The 20,248-nt window shown below is 41.4% G+C and overlaps 1 protein-coding gene across 9 annotated transcripts in view; it reads right to left on the bottom strand.

Moving 5' to 3' along the window:
- Nucleotides 1-20,248, bottom strand: part of FOXN3 (forkhead box N3) — a 215,420-nt gene that overhangs the window by 8,606 nt on the left and 186,566 nt on the right. For 5 of the 9 annotated variants that reach the window (XM_063333955.1, XM_063333954.1, XM_063333953.1 and 2 more), the window contains 2 exons: nt 14,858-14,923; nt 3,434-3,542 (listed from right to left, as the gene is read on the bottom strand). In XM_063333955.1, the coding sequence (XP_063190025.1) occupies nt 3,434-3,542; nt 14,858-14,923 (175 nt within the window). The remainder of the gene's footprint in view (nt 1-3,433; nt 3,543-14,857; nt 14,924-20,248) is intronic. The other 4 variants (XM_063333956.1, XM_063333958.1, XM_063333959.1 and 1 more) reach the window with 2 other exon arrangements.

Genomic DNA, 20,248 nt, shown 5'->3' with positions numbered 1-20,248 from the left:
CTTTCTCACGTGGAAGGTGATTATGTATGATAGAGCTTCTTGCACCTTGCCAAGATGCACGTTGGCAGATGCACTGGCCACTTTCATAGAGACTATGCCGACGAAAGTGGACATAGAAGTCCTCTTAAGTAAACATTTGAAAGGTATTTTCCAAGGGATGTGCACAGAAGAGCAAGAGCTCACCTTCAAAGCACAACCAGCTCCTTGTTGCATATAAGGCACTACTGGCTTTGCTTCCTTTCATTTAATACCTTTGTAAGTCAGTATTTTCTTTTCTACATATCCAGACTATCACTGCGTTTGGTTTTAGAGTCTCTCAGGGAACTGTACGGGAATATGGTCTGCCAAAAATATATATGATGGATCTCATGTTAGAGACATGCTACATGCTGTGCAGCTTTGAAGCGTTATTTTCCCCTGCTGTCTTCGGGTGGGTCTTAGACTTGTCAGCCACAACATGGAAAATATGGATGGTAAACAAGCTAAAAGTGGTGTGAATAAAGTAAATAAAAAGCTACTGTCAAAACACATCCAATTATGCTCTGCTGTGGAGATTTAACACCAGAGGATGATTTTTCAAAGTAAAAGTAGTGTGGGATGCCTTTTCCATTTGTAGATTAGTTTGGAACGAAAGGCCTGTTTGTGCAATTTAAGTCAAATGCACTACGACATAATGATGCTCTCCTCAATTGCTATTCTTTTTTCATGGAAAGTGGTGGATTTGTTGTGTTTGTTAAATACTTTTCAGTAGAGTTTTTTTAATCCATACTACTTAATTCAATTATACTTTATTGTGTATATATATATAAAAGTAATTACATGTAATTACATGGGAACAGCAACACATCAATACCTTGTGCAGGAACAAAATACACTAATACATTCAGTCACACTGTTGAAGAAGGATAGCACCATAAACTTTCCAACTAATGGGAGCTAACACATCAGAAATCACAGATTTCATCATCTTAGTCCAATGCTATGGTTTTTGGCCTCCTTTCTGAGTAACAGATTAGTCAAAACACTCCACCTCATTACAACTGCAAATTTAACCCAAGACCACACTTCTTGTTACTCTGTTTTGACACTACTGGCAATCTGCACAGCAGGACAACATGCTGCCAGTTATTCGCATGCAGTTTGGGGGACAACAAAACCAAGGACCATTAAGATCTTGGGGAAATAAACATGAAATTAAATGAACAGCTCAGATGGCAAGAAGTGCCAACAGAAGACCAGCACCTTACAGAAGAACCCATAACTCCTACATACGATAACTAAAGAAAACCAGTTAAGAGTTTTAATGTATTATGCAAGGACTGACTACCAAGAAAACACCAGAGGTCCCCTATACGAATGATGAAAACCACCTTTTTCAGGTAACTGTTAACAGAAGTATCCAGTTTTGAGAGGACCAGATGACGTTCTGAGAAGCATCGTACATCCAGACTGACCTTCTTCCTACAGAAATTCTGATCCCCCTGAGAGAAATAAGACAAACCTGCCTGCTGAACTCGCTCTATTGCAGAGAGTTCTTTAACTTCTCAAAAGCTTTCAAAGCCTATTCTCGCCCTCCGCCCTCTTTTCAAGAATCAGAAGAGGGGATATTGCAGGAGCCCTTAAATACGAGCAGACATCATGCAGACCAGGAATATATTCATAGCAAGCTATTTCTAATACTGCCTAAGGCTGGAGAAGAGAACAAAAAGAATTAGAAATGTCTGCATTAACTAATTATAAATGTTTTTCTCAGAGACAGAGCAAAAAGAACATAAGCAAGGGAGGGGTAAAATCCGTAATTTTCCAGACCTACATTAGCAGGTAGCTGGTAAAGAACCTGTTCTACCTGCTGGGAAAAAACATGAGAAGTAGTCCTCAGAAAATGCATAAAATTTAACTATATACAGCCTTAGAGCATAGCAATTTGAGGATGTCTACACAGAAGGAAGTTTTCAAGTGGCCTGGAAGGAAAAACAGTTCTGTCTCCTCCTTGAGTCAACCCTGATTATGAAACAGGGTCTAAGCAGGAAATGCAGATCAACTCAAGAGGGAATACTCAGACCACTGTGTCCTCCAGTTAGCTTGGACACCTCATAAAAATTATATATAATTAATGATCCAGTAGTCCCACAGCTCTGCAATCCCCACTGGAGCAGAACACAAGTCTTGGCTAAAGCCAGCGGCAAAGCTACTGAAGATGGTTGACCTCCACTGCTAGCAAGGCCAGACTGTGGTGAAGCAAGATGGAGAGGAACTCTGCAGACTTCTGGCGGATGACCCTCAGGGTTGCATCCCTTCAGCGTAGCAAATGCGAAAAACAGCTGAAACAGTTGCCCATCAAAAAATATGAATTTTATTCCAATTAGTATCTTCCCCTCTATACATTTTAAGCATCAAGAGTATATGAATGTCACAGGTTCTCTCTCCTTATTGGATAGAAATACTGCACCCAAAGGGCTAGACACTGATTCTGAAAAGGGATAAAAAATAAAGAGGAAATGGGAAAAAATCCCAAGTAAATAGTAACGGAATAAGTGAAGTAGCTATAAAGATACTTTATTTCACTGCCTTGCAGCCATTTACTGAGATGAGAGGGTATAACTGGAACAGCCCAGCAAAGCGGGGTCAGTGCTAATTATGAAACCCCACCCAGAATACCCAACTGCCTGAGCTGAAATAGCTTTTGCAGATACTGAGAGTTCTGAAAGAGAAGGGCACTGGCAGCACATTTCACCAAATTAATCTCTGTTGTGACTGACTGAAAATGGAGATACACCTGAAGCAAACTGTTCTTCCACCAATAAACCATCACTGCTTTAAGTAAAGCAAACCACTGAACCACAGTTCTTAACTGCCATCACTAGATGTCTCTTACTGCCCTGCTTTCTGAAAAAGTTGAATATCTTCAAACAACAGTTTAACCTTGAATGTTTTGGTATAACCTTGAGTACAGAAACTGTAGTGAAAGAAACCACCTCACAAAGACCTAATAATTATTAACCTTTTGTTAACAACAAAACCACGGATATATGTTTAGGTATCTTTCAGCATTTGCTTTAATATTACTGATATTCTTCTCACTGGTATTTAATCCAGGAAAAGGTCTTTAGGAAAAGGGAGGGAGGAGCAGGAAAAGGCATTTGCACTAAGAAAAACAGGACGCTGTAGGAGGTCCTCACCATAAACTGCCTGCAATTTGCTAGTGAAAATAAAACTGCTTTTTACAAACCGGTATGCAACACACAGATATGCCATGGCTATCTTGAAAAGAACGATAACCCAGGAGTTTTAGGTAGCAGAGTTTTATTTCATTTAGAACCTCAGAAGTATTAGCAATCAGCAAGGTATCTGTTGACCAGAGCTTACAATACTTTTACATTCTCTGCAAAATACTCATTTATTTCATAAAGATCCCGCAACGAGCCACTCTTACCTCACTGCAACAGCCATGCTTCCTATAGGGTTGATTGGCAATGGCCTGGCTCCAGGAAATATTCCTCTACTCAGAACTCGAGCTCCATTCTGTATCACTCCCGGAGGAACTAAAAAAAAAAACCAAACAAAAAAAAAAAACAAAAAAAGAACATTTTTTCTTTTAAAGGAGAAGTTAGAAAAAGGTAGGAGCAAAACGTGGAACTTAAGCTTTTCAATGAACTGAGAACACGTTAGCGAGGCTCGCGTAGTACACTGCTTACCTTGAACATCTCAGCCTCCGCTCTTGAGAATGCCATGCTATTTCCAGTGCTATTTTCATGGCAAAAAAATTTAACAGCAACCAGTGATAACGTGGCTTATGGAAGCCACTGCCTGACCTAGTTGCTGCAGATCATTCCTTGTACAACCAAATCACTTTTGTTTTGTAATCCCCGTTCTGCTGGGAATGCCTGTGCTTGAGAGTCAAAACCAGCGCAGATGTAACTATTTTGGCTACAGTAACAAACAACGACCCTTTACAGATAAACAGAATATACGCACTTCACTGCAAGAATATAGGTCATAGCTTTTTATCACCCCAGCTTACTTTCTGAGCAGCAATCTCTTGGCCTCTGTCTCCTGCAAAATAAAATATTAACTACAAATGTGGATTTACCAGGAAAGGAAAGAGAAAGGGCTCAAAAGGCATTAGCTCCGTACCACTAATTAGCCCCTCTCTCTTGCCACCGCTGACCTCTGTCACGCAGCCTGACAGCAGCCATGCACCTCCAGCACGGGGCCAGGTCACAGCTCAGCCTCCCCCACCCAACACGGCGCCTGGATGCCGCCGACACCGAAGCGCGCAGGTACCGGTCACTACGGATGAGAGATTTCACTGGGGACTTTTAGCTGGGCTGTATAGCAAGAACTGCAGCTCTGGCCCACAAGATTTTAACCTACAACCGAAAACTTCTTTTCTACCCAGGCGTGTTCTCGTGCGCTGCTCAGCCTAGGGCAGCCAACCCCCAGCTGAAGGAAGAGCAGAGGGACCGCTACCAGCACCACCAAAGGAAGAGTCTGTCCTTAGCAGGTCCTCAGCAGGTCCTCAGCACTTTCCTCCTCCACTGTGGAGGAGGAAGGACCACTAAACACCGTTCTTATGCTTGGCACTTACCAGGGACTTGCGCGTAATGCCACTCGTTTGCACAGCTATTATGTCCCTTTTTCAGGTTGGAACCGTAACCTGCAACAGCCTCAAGCCAAACTTGCTTCTTTAATGTCCACAGCTAGCCAGTTAGCTCACTTTTTCTTTACTATAAGTCATTATTCATACTGTAACTTCCCCTCATGGGGAATGTCCAAAAAGAGAATGAACGACGATCATTACTCCTGGTGTACTATTTTTAATCATACAGGTATTATATAAACACATAGAAGATAAATGTAAACCATATCACTTTAAAACTACAGGGAGACTAGAAGAATCATTCAGCCTAAGAATCAACACATACACATTACAGTTACACCTGAAAATTATGAGGCAGAAAAATATAGGCTCAGAAGTACATTATTTCTAAGCCACTGAGGTACATTTCACCTTCCTGTCAACACCAAGCCAGATCCACACCTCCCGCTCCGCTATCCTGATGCTCACCTTGCTTCACTCCAGACCACACAGATTAGGTCTGGGAAAATAATCTTCTTTCTCCTGCTGGTGAGAGCACATCACCCCCCTATCCAAATCCTGTCACCGTGTTACAGCCACCCTTGCTTTTGAGCACCTCTGAGGAATAGGTCATTTATATTTAGGTGATAAAGTACAGCCTCAAACGGCTAAAATTACAGAACCTACTTTATAACAACTAGGGTCAGCTTTCAATGGCCAAAATAATTTAAAAATTGCTTTTTGCTATTTATACTTCACTACTTTGTGCACTTTTCCCGCCAGCACTAGATTATGAGAAATCGATCAAATCTGTTTCACTCTGGGGGCAGTATCAGGCTTTCAGTGCTCTGATGTTTGGGTTAGTAGACACTGTAGAGGAACGTTATCTTGCTAAAAACTCCAAAACCTGAATTTCTTATTAAATTTGTTTCAACACCATGACCTTAAGATGGCCAAAATACCAGTGTCATGAAAGAAAAGCAGTCTGCCCAAGGATATGGCTAAACTAAAATGCACAGATAACAGGCAAATTGAAAGCAAGCCATAAACCTGCTAAGTATCAAAGGATCGATAAAAAGACGTAATTTCCAATGGGCATGGCTTTTCCAACAGGCTTTCAAGAGGGACAGATTCTGTACCACACTACACAGTACAGTTTCTCTACATTTACAAAGTCCCATTAAAAGAAAGAAACAAGGAGTTTTGACCAAGAAAGAGCTGGGAATTTTGTCTTCACTCTGATACAAACTATAGAGTTTTATATCGACATGAAACACTTCTGCATGCACACAGAGCCACCTGTCAGTTAGCTGTGGATGTTGCCTACATATATATGCATTTAAAACTTGAAAGCAAACACACTGAAAGTTCTGCTGCAAAAAGAGAGCAACAGGCTCCTTGACGCCCAAACTCTTCTTTTCCATATTTACCTAATTATCCTGGTCTGTTGGCAGAGTTAGCTGATGCTTATCTTATACTTTCTCCTCTCCTACCCTCTTCTGCCTTACTGACAAGTCCCATTGCTTCTTTGAAAAATCCCGTTCACTTCCCCATCACTTCTCTAAAAATACTGTCTCATGTCTTTCCTTCTTTACCTTCTCCGAGTTTGCTTTTTTCCTGGGCTCCTACATATATAAAATATACTGCCAAGTCTCATAGCTTAGACTTTCTACACATTGATGTCTCTGCTTGAACCCACGCTCCATCTTCCCCGACTCTTTGCATGTTTGTAAGTCACGGTGTGCTATTCAGGAACACTCTTCAACAGCTTCACATTTAAAAACATCCCCACCTCAACACACACACACACACATACTCGCCACATCTTCCCTTCAGGAATTAACAACTGGGTTTTTTTAAAAAAAAGAAATGGTAGAAGTTTGCTGTCCTCTGAAAGTATCCCCCAAAAGACAACTTGGTACCTACTCCTGCCTATGAAATTCGCTTCAATTATGTCTGTCTGTTCAGCACGCCACCACTCATTGAAAGGCTTCAATAGCACTACTCATGTCAGAAGAGGCTTCAACTATGATTCTAACTTTTCTCTGAAGTACACCACAGCTTTGTGTATTGAAATCACCACTCAGAATTCAATAAATATTTCAGCTCGCAACAGCAGTGTTATTGCTACTTGTTTTTATTTTCATTTCCCAAAACTCTGAATTATGATGCAGCAGTACCACTACATCACTAGGTAAGTTATGCAGGCTGACAAACGGGAAGATTGTATGGAAGGGGTCAACTGAAGGAGGACACTGGACAATGCAGTGTATCCTTTCAGTAAGCATCCGTAACCATAATGAAAAAAAAACAACACCAAACCGACCACAACTTGCTAGTAAATTAATTTCTGTAGCATTCTAAACCTAACATGAAAAGCAAGATCAAAATAATTCAATGGTGAAAGGTATTCATTTCTAGTTATCCACATAACCAATGTGCCACTGTAAGACTGATCTCTATTGCTCACACATCTCTACTTATAGCATTTAAAGCATCAATACTCATCCTTCATAAAAGGACAGTAATTACTTCATTAAAAGAAGTATCTATGTATATAAAATGCTAATACATCGTCCCCGGTATCCATACACTTTCCCTGCCTTTGTGCAGGCTGTATGAAGATGGCTACTTAGTATCCAAGGAATTATTTCCACATGTTGGTACTTTTGAAGGGTTGGGGATTGTTTACTGGAAAATACATGGTGCTTTTATTCCAAAGATACATTCATGCCTCCCAAGCTTTAATTACATTTCAAAACCATACTTTGAGGTGAGGTATTTATATTTCAGATTGGAGATTCGAGGTGTGGAGGTAAGATAATTTACTCTAAGCCATATCATCAATCAGTGCCAGTCTGGACTAACACCTTACAGCCCAGACTCCTCTTTTCTAATGCTTCTTTAACCACCAGTACAGGCAGGTTACATGGTTCCCAATTCCTAGGCAGAAGTGTGAAATGTAATTTACACCTTTTCTGTGCAAGCGCCGAGAGACGTTTATGTCTGGGAAACTCAGCTCAAGAAAACAATGCAAAAAGATCTGTGCATGTCTTTGATAAAGGATTCCTCTTTCACAAAACATTCCTAGCAAAACGCAAGGAGTCTGAAACAACAAAATCATTATTCACCTTTCAGCTTTCATCACTGCTATGTTTTCAAGGTGGCATTGGATCTCATTCTGCTCTGAAGAAGCTTAAACCCAGGAAATACTTACACTGGAGTGAAGTTAAACCATGTACAGAGAATCTGCCCCATGTCTGCTGCGTGAATGGGCAAATGATTTTTGGATCTTATGCTGCACTGGTGGAATTCCACAACCTGAGTAGGATCTGCCGGCATATCAAGCCTCCACCAGCTAACTGAGGAGAGAGGCAATTCATCCAACGTCAAAAAGCAAGACTGGATCTCTGAAATTCTCCAAGGGGGAAAATAATCCATCTTTTGTAGCAAACTTTCACATTACGGTTTAACAGACAATAAAGTGAATGCCATGTAGGAGAACACACCATAATCTGAATCCATCAAAACACTACGTTCGAATAGCGTTAAAAAGATCCAGCAGAAGCCCTCCAAAATCCAGTGTTGTTTTGTAACCCGTACTCAGCCTCTGGAGGTGGAAAATAAGCAGAAGGCCACATGATCACTCCACAGCCAGTGCAGGACTGTTTAAATTCAGAGCATGGTCTTGTGCGCACATTAGCTGAGTAGAATATCCCAAACTATGGACTTCTTTCCTCAAATCCCTAGACAGATTGCATCCATAACCTCTTACTTGCAAGTGTGTGTGCGGGTGAAGCAAACGTCCCCCAAGCAACTGAGCTAACAACCTCATCCAAGACCTTCACAACAATCAAACCCATGTTAGCCTGGGTCCTTCCCTGAAGATCTGATTGTCTAACACACAATACAGCAATTTGGCAAAATTCAGATGGAAAAGAAGGAGGAAATACTCAAGGGATAGAGTCATCAGATACCCCAACAGTTCACTAAATAAGGAAACCAACTTTTTGGTTAAATGTTGACATGTGGAAGTTAAACGAAGTATCAGCGCTGAGAGCGATCTGCTGTAAATCAAGGAAATGAAAAAGAAAAGGGTAACAAACATGTTCTTTATGTCATCTGGGAAACAAGCATATGCTCCATTAAACTGTCTAGCTCAAGGTAGCCAATATTTAGGCTAGTGAGGAAGGCTGAATAGTATTTATTGAAAACGAACTTTAAAAAAGTGGAATATTAGAGTATGAAGGTATCCTGTAGGGACGCACTGGTTCTCTGCCTCTTCTGTCACCATGTGGCACATGCATTTATCTCCGGGCTCTCTTCCCTGACCCATCTCTTGTAGCACAGAAGAAATCATAGCCCCATACAGAAATCATTATAGGCAAGAGATACTGAGTTTCTGCTAGTATCTGTCAGCTTCAGCTTTTTTATGCCAATCTCTCTTCCAGGACAGTGTTTAGCAGAATACTTTATCTCAGGCTACAAGAACTGAAAATAGGAAATTGCTAATGATGTATAATTGATGGGACATAAGGAGTTGCCAAAAGCAAACGTTATCTGCCAAATGTGTAACTTTATTCACTTCGACTCTCTTATCCCAGACATAAATTTGATGCCATCTGCCTAACTTCTATTTTACTGCTCAAAGACAATTTTACAGCTCTTATATTCCATAGTCTGTAGTCCTAACAGACTGCAAATCAAGGATGCACCCAACAAGCCATTTACACTAAACAAAAATTTGAGGTGGGGGGAGAGAAGTCTATTCTGATAATACTATCACACTTGTCTAAGGACATTTAATAAAAATAGTTCAATCTTCTGAGTTATTTTTTGTATAAGTAGAAAACCACGACTAACAATTCTAACAAACTAAACCATGCTGCTAAATCAAATTATGAGGAGTAGGGAGAAAGAAGTAGGAAGTATTTCATAAAAGTAAGTTTTCTTTCCAATTCTGTTTCCTCACCTTAATGGCTTAATACTGAAACACTGAAGCAAAAAAACCCAATAAAATCCTCTTTAATAGAAGTTGAGGATGCCGTTCCCCAAAGAATCTCACAACTAGAATGGAAAGTTTCAACCTTAGGAAAAGGTCTTTTCCCAGTTCTCACTTTGATACAGAACTGTCAGCAAATACAGCTTTATGAAACATTTCACTGTCAATGATTTATTCTTTTCTGATATAAAAAGTTAGTCTGGAAGCTTAATAAGTTCTATGACGTGACTTGTCCACAAGCAGTGCAAACAGAACGTTACTGTTATCAAGTTTCATATACAATAAAAAAGTCCCACGAAAACAGCATGTTCTATTTCATCCTATTTGGAGGATTTCTGTCCGTTGTTAAGGCAATTTTATACAAATTTTTTTTGCCTTGATTCCGTAAACATATCTGCCATGTATACAATCCACTTGCATTTGCTTAAAAAGCAAATTTCATCAGGTTACAATTTCAGAAGTATAAAGGTACAGTATTAGTAGATCTCTTTAGGGAGGTATTTCTCCTCCCATCAAATTTGAAATATATGTATCTATTCTGCGTTTTATATGCTTTGAGACGAAGATTAATAAAGCTTTCCAAACCAGAGAGACATATTGATCTCAGCCTTGGAAAGCTTGCTTTTAAAGAAGCACCCAGCAAAACTCCATGCTTACATCTTCCCAAACATCTTTACCACAGCACTTCAGTCTCCTGTGAGGAACCACCCACAAAACCAGCGTTGCAAAGTCTCCTGAAGGCCACCACTTCCCAGCTAACCTGGGTGAGAAGTGGTGAGCAGTACTGAAAACTGGAGATGGATGTTCGGAGCTAAAGACTCTCACTTTCATGGTTTCTACCCAAATCCTTTCTGCAATCACTGTTTATGCCTGTTTGCAGTATTAAACTTCAGCTGGAGCAATGTACTTACATTTGTGTGCAATTCCCAAACTATATAGCAAAGGACCACTCATGAATTCGAAGCTATGTATAATATTGCGGAGTCAGGAGCTTCTTGTCTAATCACTTCCAGTGATTATACTTCCAGTATAATCACTTTGACCACAGTGTTGTTTCACTAGCAGTAGCAGCAGGACACCACACGCTCCACACACTTAACTGGTCCTTCCTGAAGAGCAAATGGTTCCAAGTTCAGAACGACCTCACCAATTAAGTAGGTACTGCTACTTAAAATGCTTACAGTGACTTGAATCTCAGGAAGTCCAAACACTGCAAAACCACCCAAAACAATCTCCATTTTACTGATGGGAAAACACAATGGTTTGGCAAGACTAAATGACATGCCCAGGACGCAACACTCTTTTAAGAGCTGGGAATGCTATATACTGGAGTGACAGCTGGTAACACTTACTTTCAAGACATTGGTAAGAATTGAAGTCTTGAAAATCTTAACAATTGTACAAAACTAACCCGTGGGCTTCATTGGGTTAGTAGCCATGACTTCTAAATTGAGCTTTATCGCTTGTTTACCATCTCCTTTTCCTCTGTCCTCTCTGTGAAGTAGATTCCCATCAGGGAAAACAGGCCCAGAAATTTGATGCAACTTGCCGGAGACGGCCAGCCAGTACCCAGTCCCCTGCAGGTCAAACTACAGTTTTCAATGCAAGTCACGTATTTTGGAATTAATATTCATGTACTGGCTGCTAACAAAATCCAAAGTATTTGTAACTTGTGATAGCTGCTACTGAACAAAGCAGATGTTTCAGTTGCTGCTTCTTTTTAAACATAATCAAACCATACAAAACTTGATGAAATACAAGGACTTCCATAAACTGAATCAAATAAAGTATTAAAAATATGTTCCTACATGCCCTTTCTTGGCATATCACAGAATCTTTCATGCTGCATTTTGGTGCCAGCTGCCAGCTGGATTGTATGTTTCAGTAGAGTCACGCAAAAGCTGGCTACTTTGAACTTCGGCCTTTAGTTACAATCTAGAAATATTTGGTCTCTGAAAATACTGAAAAGCATAATATTTTAGAAATTGATTTCTGATGTCAACGCCCCAACTATAATTACATTATTTCCAACCTTTAGTGACGATGTGAACAATCAGTTTCATGAGTCTATAGAATAAACCCCCCCAAACACAAAACAATCCTAATAGCAGTGTTTTACTCTTTTAAATTCTGCCATAATTTTATGTGTGAGAACTAAAGCACTGTGTGACTGGGGTAAATGATAAGCACCGTTTGTGCCAGCTCAGACACCATTTCAAGATTTCATCTGAAAGCAAATGCTGATTTTAGAATTCATGTGTGGTTGTTAGCAGTGTTTCACACATGGGTATGGAATTTTAAACGGTCTTTTAAAAACATAAAGCTAATTAATCAATCTGCTACAAAGCACGAATAGTTTACTCCGGATTTTCCAATGCCACTGAGATGGGATTCCTTTCTGATGGACTATATTAAAAGAATAATTTTTAATAAGACTTTGAATGATGGTGCTAAAGATGCTTTTAGCACCCACATTGCCTAGATGAGCACGGATTGTTATCCTGCTTGAAAGGTAGCTTTTAACCCAAGAAGATGCCTTTAAAGTCATAAGACAACACATGTAACCGTCCACACAAACGTGAATCCAGACTCTGTCACAATCTACTTTGTGGCAGGTATCCATGTTTCACAAAGACAGTTAAATGTTTGCAGGACAGATGTCTGTAGCCAAAGGCCTTAATGGACCAGAGTTTTAAACTTTCTGACTTGTCAAGTTGTTTCACCGTGAAACGACACTCAGGTTCTGCCTCCATCTGACCATCTTTGTTGTGGAACTAACTGGCCCATTCGGAGTCAGACTCTTGGACCCAAAGGGTGTTTTCAGTCAGGTATTAACACCTGTGGCCAAACTGTAAATTATGTCCCCCCGTCTTCAGATCTTGTTTTCAGAAGATGGGGCATTTTGCAGCCCTGATGGCTTGAGCACACGCTTGACACTACAGTCTGATACGATGAACAGAACTCTACATCTTCAAGGGATGGAACAGTCCGGCATGCTTACTGCCCTCATCATTCACAGCTTGATTTACAGACCACTGTAGTCACTGACAGACCAGAGAATGAACTGCGACCTTCTAGACGATGCTCAGCATTGCAATGAAAATTTTATAGCCCAATTGCCTTTTATTTGAAAACTAATTTTAATGTGATTTTTCATGCAATTTTTTCTTAATGTGCAGTGGTAATTAATTCGCTTAATAAGCTGCCTAAGATTTTTCTAACATGGTAGATAAGCGAGACCCAACTGCAACTCATGCGACAGGCTGATTTACTTCCTCAAGTATCCATTCACACACACACAAAAATGTTTCTCCTTTGTAAGTGAGAGGACGTCTGAGGTTACAATAAAAGCTTCTGCCCTTTCCTCCTGGCACCAGTCAATTCTACCCAATGCTTGGAAGGGTTCATGAACTTCTGAGCAGACCCCGCGTTTCAGTTTGAAGGCAGAGAGGAAGGCCTCCTTACTTGCAGACATCAAGGAGGGAGCAATGTGAATGAGGAGCCATCCTTCCGCTTTCAGCTCCCTCTCGCTTTTGAGGTCCTGACACAACAGCCCACTGGGAAGGTGACATGGGGGAAGAGATGTGTCAAACTTGTAGAAGGCTAGAGTTTCCTTCCTCAGAGAGACCTCTATAAACTAAAATAGCAATAAGCCATTTGCCAACCTGCAAGCTATGATCTCTATGAAATGACAGTGCCCAAGTCTCCAAATCACTTCCACGCAAACACCTGCAATGCTGGCAAACACGCGCATGTGATAAAAATCTGCAGTGTGTTTAGTACATGCAGCTTACTATGGATCTCCTCCCTTTCTTGCCTGCAATCTTCTTCTGCTCTCCAGTTCTTCCAGGAGTTCAGATTATTCTGTGTTTTCCCCATCCTTCTCCATGCACATACTGCTTTATGTCTCCTTCCCTCTTCTCACATACCCTTTTTACCCCTGCACTCTCATTCTACCCCAACTTCTTTCCCCCTTTTCTCTGCCCCACAAGTCTGGCTTCTTTAAATTTCTGATCCTTTGAAGACCTCTCATTTTATTCTTCCCACTAAGCCCAACGACAACCTCCTCTTCCCGATAAAACCTTTCTGTCTTCCTACCTACACACACCTAGGACTGCTCGCCCTTTTACCGTGCGCAGTCCCTGAAGGCTGTTTAGGAGAGGAGGACAAGGACCACTCATCTCTCTTTCCAGAATGGACAGTTTCTTGGTACATCGCGCTCTCCCCCAAGAGGAGCTTCTCAAGAGGCACTTCTCTGGCAGGGTCACAAAGCCGGCTGACAATAGCTTTCCTCGGCTGCACAGGAAATGCTTTGATGGTAATTGACTCTCTTCCCCAGGCAGAGTATCAAAGTGCGAACCAAGGCTTCCCCTGGAATTTGGATTTGGTTGCCCGAGCTAGAACAATAGCAGCGATGCTAGACAGGCTTGATAATGGATTCTATTTTAACTTCTGCCTTTATTTTTTAGAGCTGCCTGTCACTTGGCATTACTACCGTGCTTGCTGACCAGCGATATGTTTGTTTTCTTGTACTCCCCGCTTTTGTGCAGCCGTATTCCTCTACGGATTCCTCTAATACCTTCACCGCAAGCTCTGCGGGGCAGGATGATTCCTGCAGTATTTGCACAGCCCAGTACAGCGGGGGCCAAGGCCCCTTCGGTGCTCTGTGAATACACAGCATCAAAAACCTCGGGTCTGGTCAGAGAACAAGGAGGACAGTACTGGCAGGAAATGAGACCTTCCCTTGCTGCCCGGAGCCTGCCTACTGCCTCGCATCAGACAGAGCAAAGAAGCAAAACGGGCAGGATGTGTGCGAGGAAGGAGTTGAAACAGCGCCCAAGTGAGTGGAAAGTATCCAGATGGCTGTGGTAGCTCACACGATGGGAGTCAAATCAAAACAAAACGAAAACAAAACCATATGCCATGTACCCTTCGCTCTCTTGCTCTCTCTCCCTCCCTGCCTTTCTCCTGGCTGTTGCCCCAGGTCTTTCTATCAGTACGGATAATAGTATGTTACTCACTTATGTGTATGCCATGAATAACAATAACCCCTCTTTTACATTAGAGAGCACGGATTACTATTATTCATGTAACAAAGAATGTAATATGAACCACAAAATTATACTCATGTAAGGGTCAAGGAAGTGTAAGGTCTACAAGGGAAGTTGTATTTCTTCATGAAATCCTTCTTTTTATCTGGTACGCTGTATACTTATAAAAGAGAATATTAACTTTACACGTCTATGTTGCTATATGCTATAGAAATATCTACTCACAACCTGCTTGTATCTCAGGGGGAGTATTCAAAAGCATCATGGCAGTGGCAGCATCAATGTCAGGATCTGGAAAAATCAACCAATAAATACATTATTTACAACTGGGCTAATCTTCTTGCCCCCGTTGCTAAACTATAGGTTCAACCAAATCTCTGCAGTGAAAAGGTATAAGAGTTCATTATTCAGAGGGCTCGTTGATCACACAATGAATTTACCCCCAAACTTGCATGTGATCCCATTGCTACTATTAAGTACAGCACAGTGATGAATGTTAACAAACCATACTTGTGTGTGCATGGTACCTTCTCTGACAGCCTCATGATTTTGCTGTTTAATTCTGCGGAGAGTATTTAAGATTTCATTACAAAGGATCTGCGAAAGCAGGTGCAACATCACAAGTTGTGAGCAACACACAGGGACGAGCTGACAGCAGAGTGGAAAAGCGTAAGGAACGCCTACACCTGAGCAAGTACGGAGGATGACACTTGGTCGTTTTGGTGTGTTGGTACGGATTTCAGCAAGGTTTGAGAAACGTGTTGAAAGCCAAACCGCTACAATTAAGGGCCGGGGGCGGGGGAAGGAACTAGCATTTCATTGACGCACCAACTTATTTGCATCCTCATCCATTGTCACTTTAATATAAGCAAAAATCATTGGCTGGCTGCTGCTATTCTTCAATCGGTTGCTGAATCCATCACAAACAGTCAGTTGACAGATGGTAAGTTATAGAGACAGGACAAAATATGATCCTTTTATAACTATATTCACTCGCTTCACACGCAGCAGCTCGGCTGCTATGGAAATGCAGGTAGCTATGACAACAGTAAACAACCCCACAACGGCCACTGAATAAGCTGAAAAGAACATCTGCCCCAGCAAAGCGTCCCAGCTGCCCTGGGGCACAACTTGCTAATCGCCCAGTGATGCCGTGTGACAGAGAAAGCCGCCTATGCCATGTCCAAATAAATGAAGTGTGCAATTGAAGCAGACATAAAAACGCACACCCTGCCCGACTGCTGCCGCTGTGCTGCTAAACTGAATGACTAATGAGTACGCAGTTGTTGTTTGGGTGGGGTTTTTTTTTTTTTCAGCTTGTCAGTATTTATACTAAATTACATACCAAAAAATTCAATTTACCACTAATAGCTTCATGGCACTTTATTTTGGCTATCATGTCAGAAAAATTACTTTTCGCTTTTAAAAAATATATTGTACCTTTATATATTCCAAATCTATTTACAGTAATGCAATGCGGTATAAAGCCCTGCAATTTTTTAACAACACAAATGACATAGAGAGGATTTCAATATCTGCTTAAGCCAAATAGAAATTCACTTGACCAGTTAAGAAAAAAAAAAGGGATTTTTTTTTATTAGTTCAAGTATATGCTTGTCTGCAAGTAGCTGGAAACACACTTCTAATGGCTACTCTATTATTTAATTGCTGAAACAGTAAACAGAGCAAGAGTGTACTGGGTGTAGAACTAAAGTTGAAGCAGCAGCAGCGCAAATTAGTATAAAAGGTGCCCACATACTGGCAAGCAGGTGCTTGTCTGTCTCCTGGACAGGTCAGCATATCCTTTTTCCTAAAGTCACCAGCAGACGCCTCAGAAAAGCAGTTTTACCAACTTATGTTCAACTCTGAAGACACATCAAAAGCAGTATTCCTGCTGCGAGCAGCTATGCCGAAAGTGCCATTTCCAAACAGCTTTACTCCCCAAAAAGTGCCGTGTGGCAGGACTGGGTCCACACACCACACAGCCCACACAGCAAGAGTCTGCCTTTAGTCAAACTGAAGGGGGATAGTCTATCTAACATTAAAAAGCAAGACAAAAAGCAGAGAAGCCTGAGGAACAAAGCCAAACCAAACCAGAATTCTTCCATCTCTTTCATACCATAAAATCAGAAGATTGTCAGAAGTTGAATTTACTACATCATAATTCATATAGCCAACCTCAACGTTCGTTTATTGGCTGTTCCTAAATTTTGTTTTCTTGTTTTACTTTAAATAAGGTCCCACTACCCAGTGGGTAACCTTGTAGCATAATGTTAATTCTCCTGTTGAAAGAAAAAAAGGACGCAACCAGAAAAACGCACATTTCCTGCTGGCTTTAGGTTTTGTTTGTGTAACAAACTCTGTGCTTTGCGATAAAACTGATGGAACCAGTTTATCTTGAAAGGTGCATTCTTAGCCTTTGGACCACTAAGTTCTGTAATGACTTCACGACACTAACACCAGCTGTTTACAACACGCAACCACATCCACAGCAGCTGTTTTCTAAAGCACAACCATGATTCAAGCCTATCCACATCTGCTGTGGTGTCTAGAATATCGGTATATTCTTGAAGAGACCAGACAGCTACTCCACAATGCCTTGGCAGAGGTAGGAGGGCTTGGACACACGCACCCAGGGTGGTTTCAACAGGATCCAGGACAATGTGCGTTTGGGTTGTCCTGCAGAGAGAAAAGAAGGAGGGCCTGCGTCCCCAAGGAGGACAGGGGCCGAGGGCCAGCAGTCAGAGACCCCGCAAAGAGGTGCAGAAGCAATGTCCGAAGGCAAACTGAAGGGCCAGTTCATTCTTGCGCAGTATTTGTGCTCGCAACTGGGAGGTGTTCTCCTGAGAAGGACGTCAAGAAGAAGTGCCAAGAAGCAGCCTTGAGGAGCAGCACCGAAGGCAGGTGAACAAAGGGCTCCTTTGCTTGGACTGGCATTTCCTGCTTAGACTCCTGGTACCCACCAGTGGCCCCCTGATGACGGCCCTTTCCTCATGGTTGGCGTCTCCGTGAAGTCTCTTCCATGCGGATCTTCTCATTTCTAGCGGTAAGGGCTGACCTCACATGGCAGCCCACCAGCCTGGTGATGGGATCCTCTCCCTTCTACCCGCCTGTCTGCGTTTGTGAAGCTGTGGATTTCACACTGAGATCTCTGCCCTACCTGAAGCGTGCGATTAACACAGAGGCTCCCGAAGTTATTAACAGTGGGTGGTTAGTGAAAAATGATTGCAGGAACAACTTTCCCCAGGAAACCAGGTTAAAAATAACTACACACAAAGTTTTGGAATTGAGAAAATTAAGGATTTAAATGAATGCATTCTGGTTTCTTTTTTGCTAATTAAAGTGGGGAATTGACTGCATACACAAACTGTATGTTCATTTTTTGCTAGTGGTAAGTAGAAGATGCCCAGCTTCCCCAGTGACAGAGGAAAGTACTTAACAACAAAGAAGAAGAAGGACTGTGGGTGTTGTACGAAAAAGGAAGAGCACATCACAGTCTCAAACAGGCAACACCTGAGAGCGACAAAAACATAGTGACAGAACTTGCCAGCAGCCACAGCTGTCCCTAACAGATGACTGCTGTCTGTACACCCAGTGCTTCATGCTACGATCTGAAGTTTCAGTCCTTGGTCCCTCCTCTACCAAGTGTCCTTCACAGGCTATCAGAAAGAACCCGGAAGAAACCTAAAGCACTTACACAAACTTATCAGGCAGGAAGGCATACATCCCAGCGCGGTTCGAAGCCAGGAAGGGGCAGGCAGCCCACCACAGCTGCAGTACCTCCCTCTGCAGTGGGAGCATACTGTTATTTTTGCCAGCATTGCTTTCAAAGACAAAACTTCTTCTGACGAAGACGATACCGATGAAGGACAAGTCACCAACCTCATGGCAGGTCTGTTCGCAGCATTTTAAGATTTAATCCGCTATTCAGCAAAACGTTCACAAGTGAACACCAAACCGGTAACCGGCATCTAGTTCTTTCACTGAGGGACTGATCTACAATTTATCACTCTGTGGAATTATGATCTAGTGCATGTTGTTTGAGCCAAATTTCACTCTGCACGTTACCTGTGTAGATGAGAATCTGTCCTGCACAGACATGCGAAGTGGCGAAACAGTAGGCATGAAATATTTTGGCATGAGGTTACATACAAACATTCAGCAATGCAGAGGACAGCCCTCAGGTAGCAGACTGTTTATTCTAGAATTGACAAAAAATAATTAAAAACAAACAGGGTACCTGAGAAAGCCGGATGTGACAGCTGTCCTTTTATTATGTGGGCGATCTCTGAACCAAGTTAATTTCATACAGTGAGGAAGTGTTTTATAATCACTCCTATTATTTTCATTGTTTTGATATTTTTATTTCAAACTTTGATCTGATTTCACTGAATGCTTCAAATCCATTCCCTTCCAACTAAATCCTAATAAAATTAGGATAACATAGTCCCTCTTGATTTTGCTAGAGGGTACTTATTTTAACAGCCATACTGTAAGGTTTTAAAGAAAATAGCAGCCGAAGCAGTTCAAAGCAACCATGGCCTGAATTTTCCAGCACAGATGCCTAGAGAGAGGCACTGAAGATGCATATTTAGGTACTACTAAAATGTTACTGCCAACTGACGTAAAAAATATAGTTAGTAAATAAACTGCACCATCTGTACACTACAACCATTGCCATCTTATCTCATCAGGAAGGAATTTATAAGATCTTCTTTTAATTTAAAGTTACTACTTCTAAAATAGAACTATTTTTTGTAAAGAATTTCACTTCACCATTCAGTATGCTAGCTTTCGGCTCCTTCTAATTCTGCCTCAGCATTCTCCACCGCTTTTTTCCATTCAAACACTCTACTCCAGTTGGAATACGTAAAACTTGCTGCCACTGTACCCAGAAGATAAAAGTCCAGTTTATTCCTTTTCTACAAGATCAGTCTTCTTACTCCCTGCCTCAATCCCTAGCACAACCCACTCCTACATGGGTTTTTTTTGTGATTTGATTCTTTGATATTTTTCAATTTTCAGCAGCAGGAAAATGTTGGAAAAGCAACACTCCGTGTTCCACCTTTTACCTTCAGGCTTATTCAACTGCAACAGAGCAACTAGCAGCTTGCCCCTATTTAACTTGTCTGTTAATAGATATGCCTTTTCCCTTCCCACATCATGATGGTTACCCTTGGCGTGAGTCAGGTTAGGTCAAAGACATAGAGAATAATAAATAGAGTGAAGGCTTTTTTCCCCTGTTTGGGTCTTTTTTTTCTTTTCTATTTTTAATTTATTTTGCCTGATGACAGAATAAGAGCACAGCTGTTAAAATAAAACTGCAATGTGCAAGATAGAAAGAAATACCTGAAGAGAACCGTAAGTACTGTAACTCTGTCAGACTCCTTGGTGTAGGACGCCACTAAGTCCACTTCTGGAGTATTTAAATAAGGTCGAGAAGAGCTCTTAATAAACAGAATACTTGTGGAAGCGTACGGTAAACCAATAATAGGATTCAGAACCAAGATCTTGGGAAGAAAACAAGAAATTATATTCATACCTCAACAACAGTGCACGAAAGACCAAGAATGAGAACTCTGGAAGCTATATAATAGAGGCCAGGAGGAAGCAATT

This window comes from Chroicocephalus ridibundus, chromosome 4 (genome assembly GCF_963924245.1).
Source record: "Chroicocephalus ridibundus chromosome 4, bChrRid1.1, whole genome shotgun sequence".
NCBI lineage: Eukaryota > Metazoa > Chordata > Aves > Charadriiformes > Laridae > Chroicocephalus > Chroicocephalus ridibundus.
This window is presented reverse-complemented; position numbering and strand designations above follow the sequence as displayed.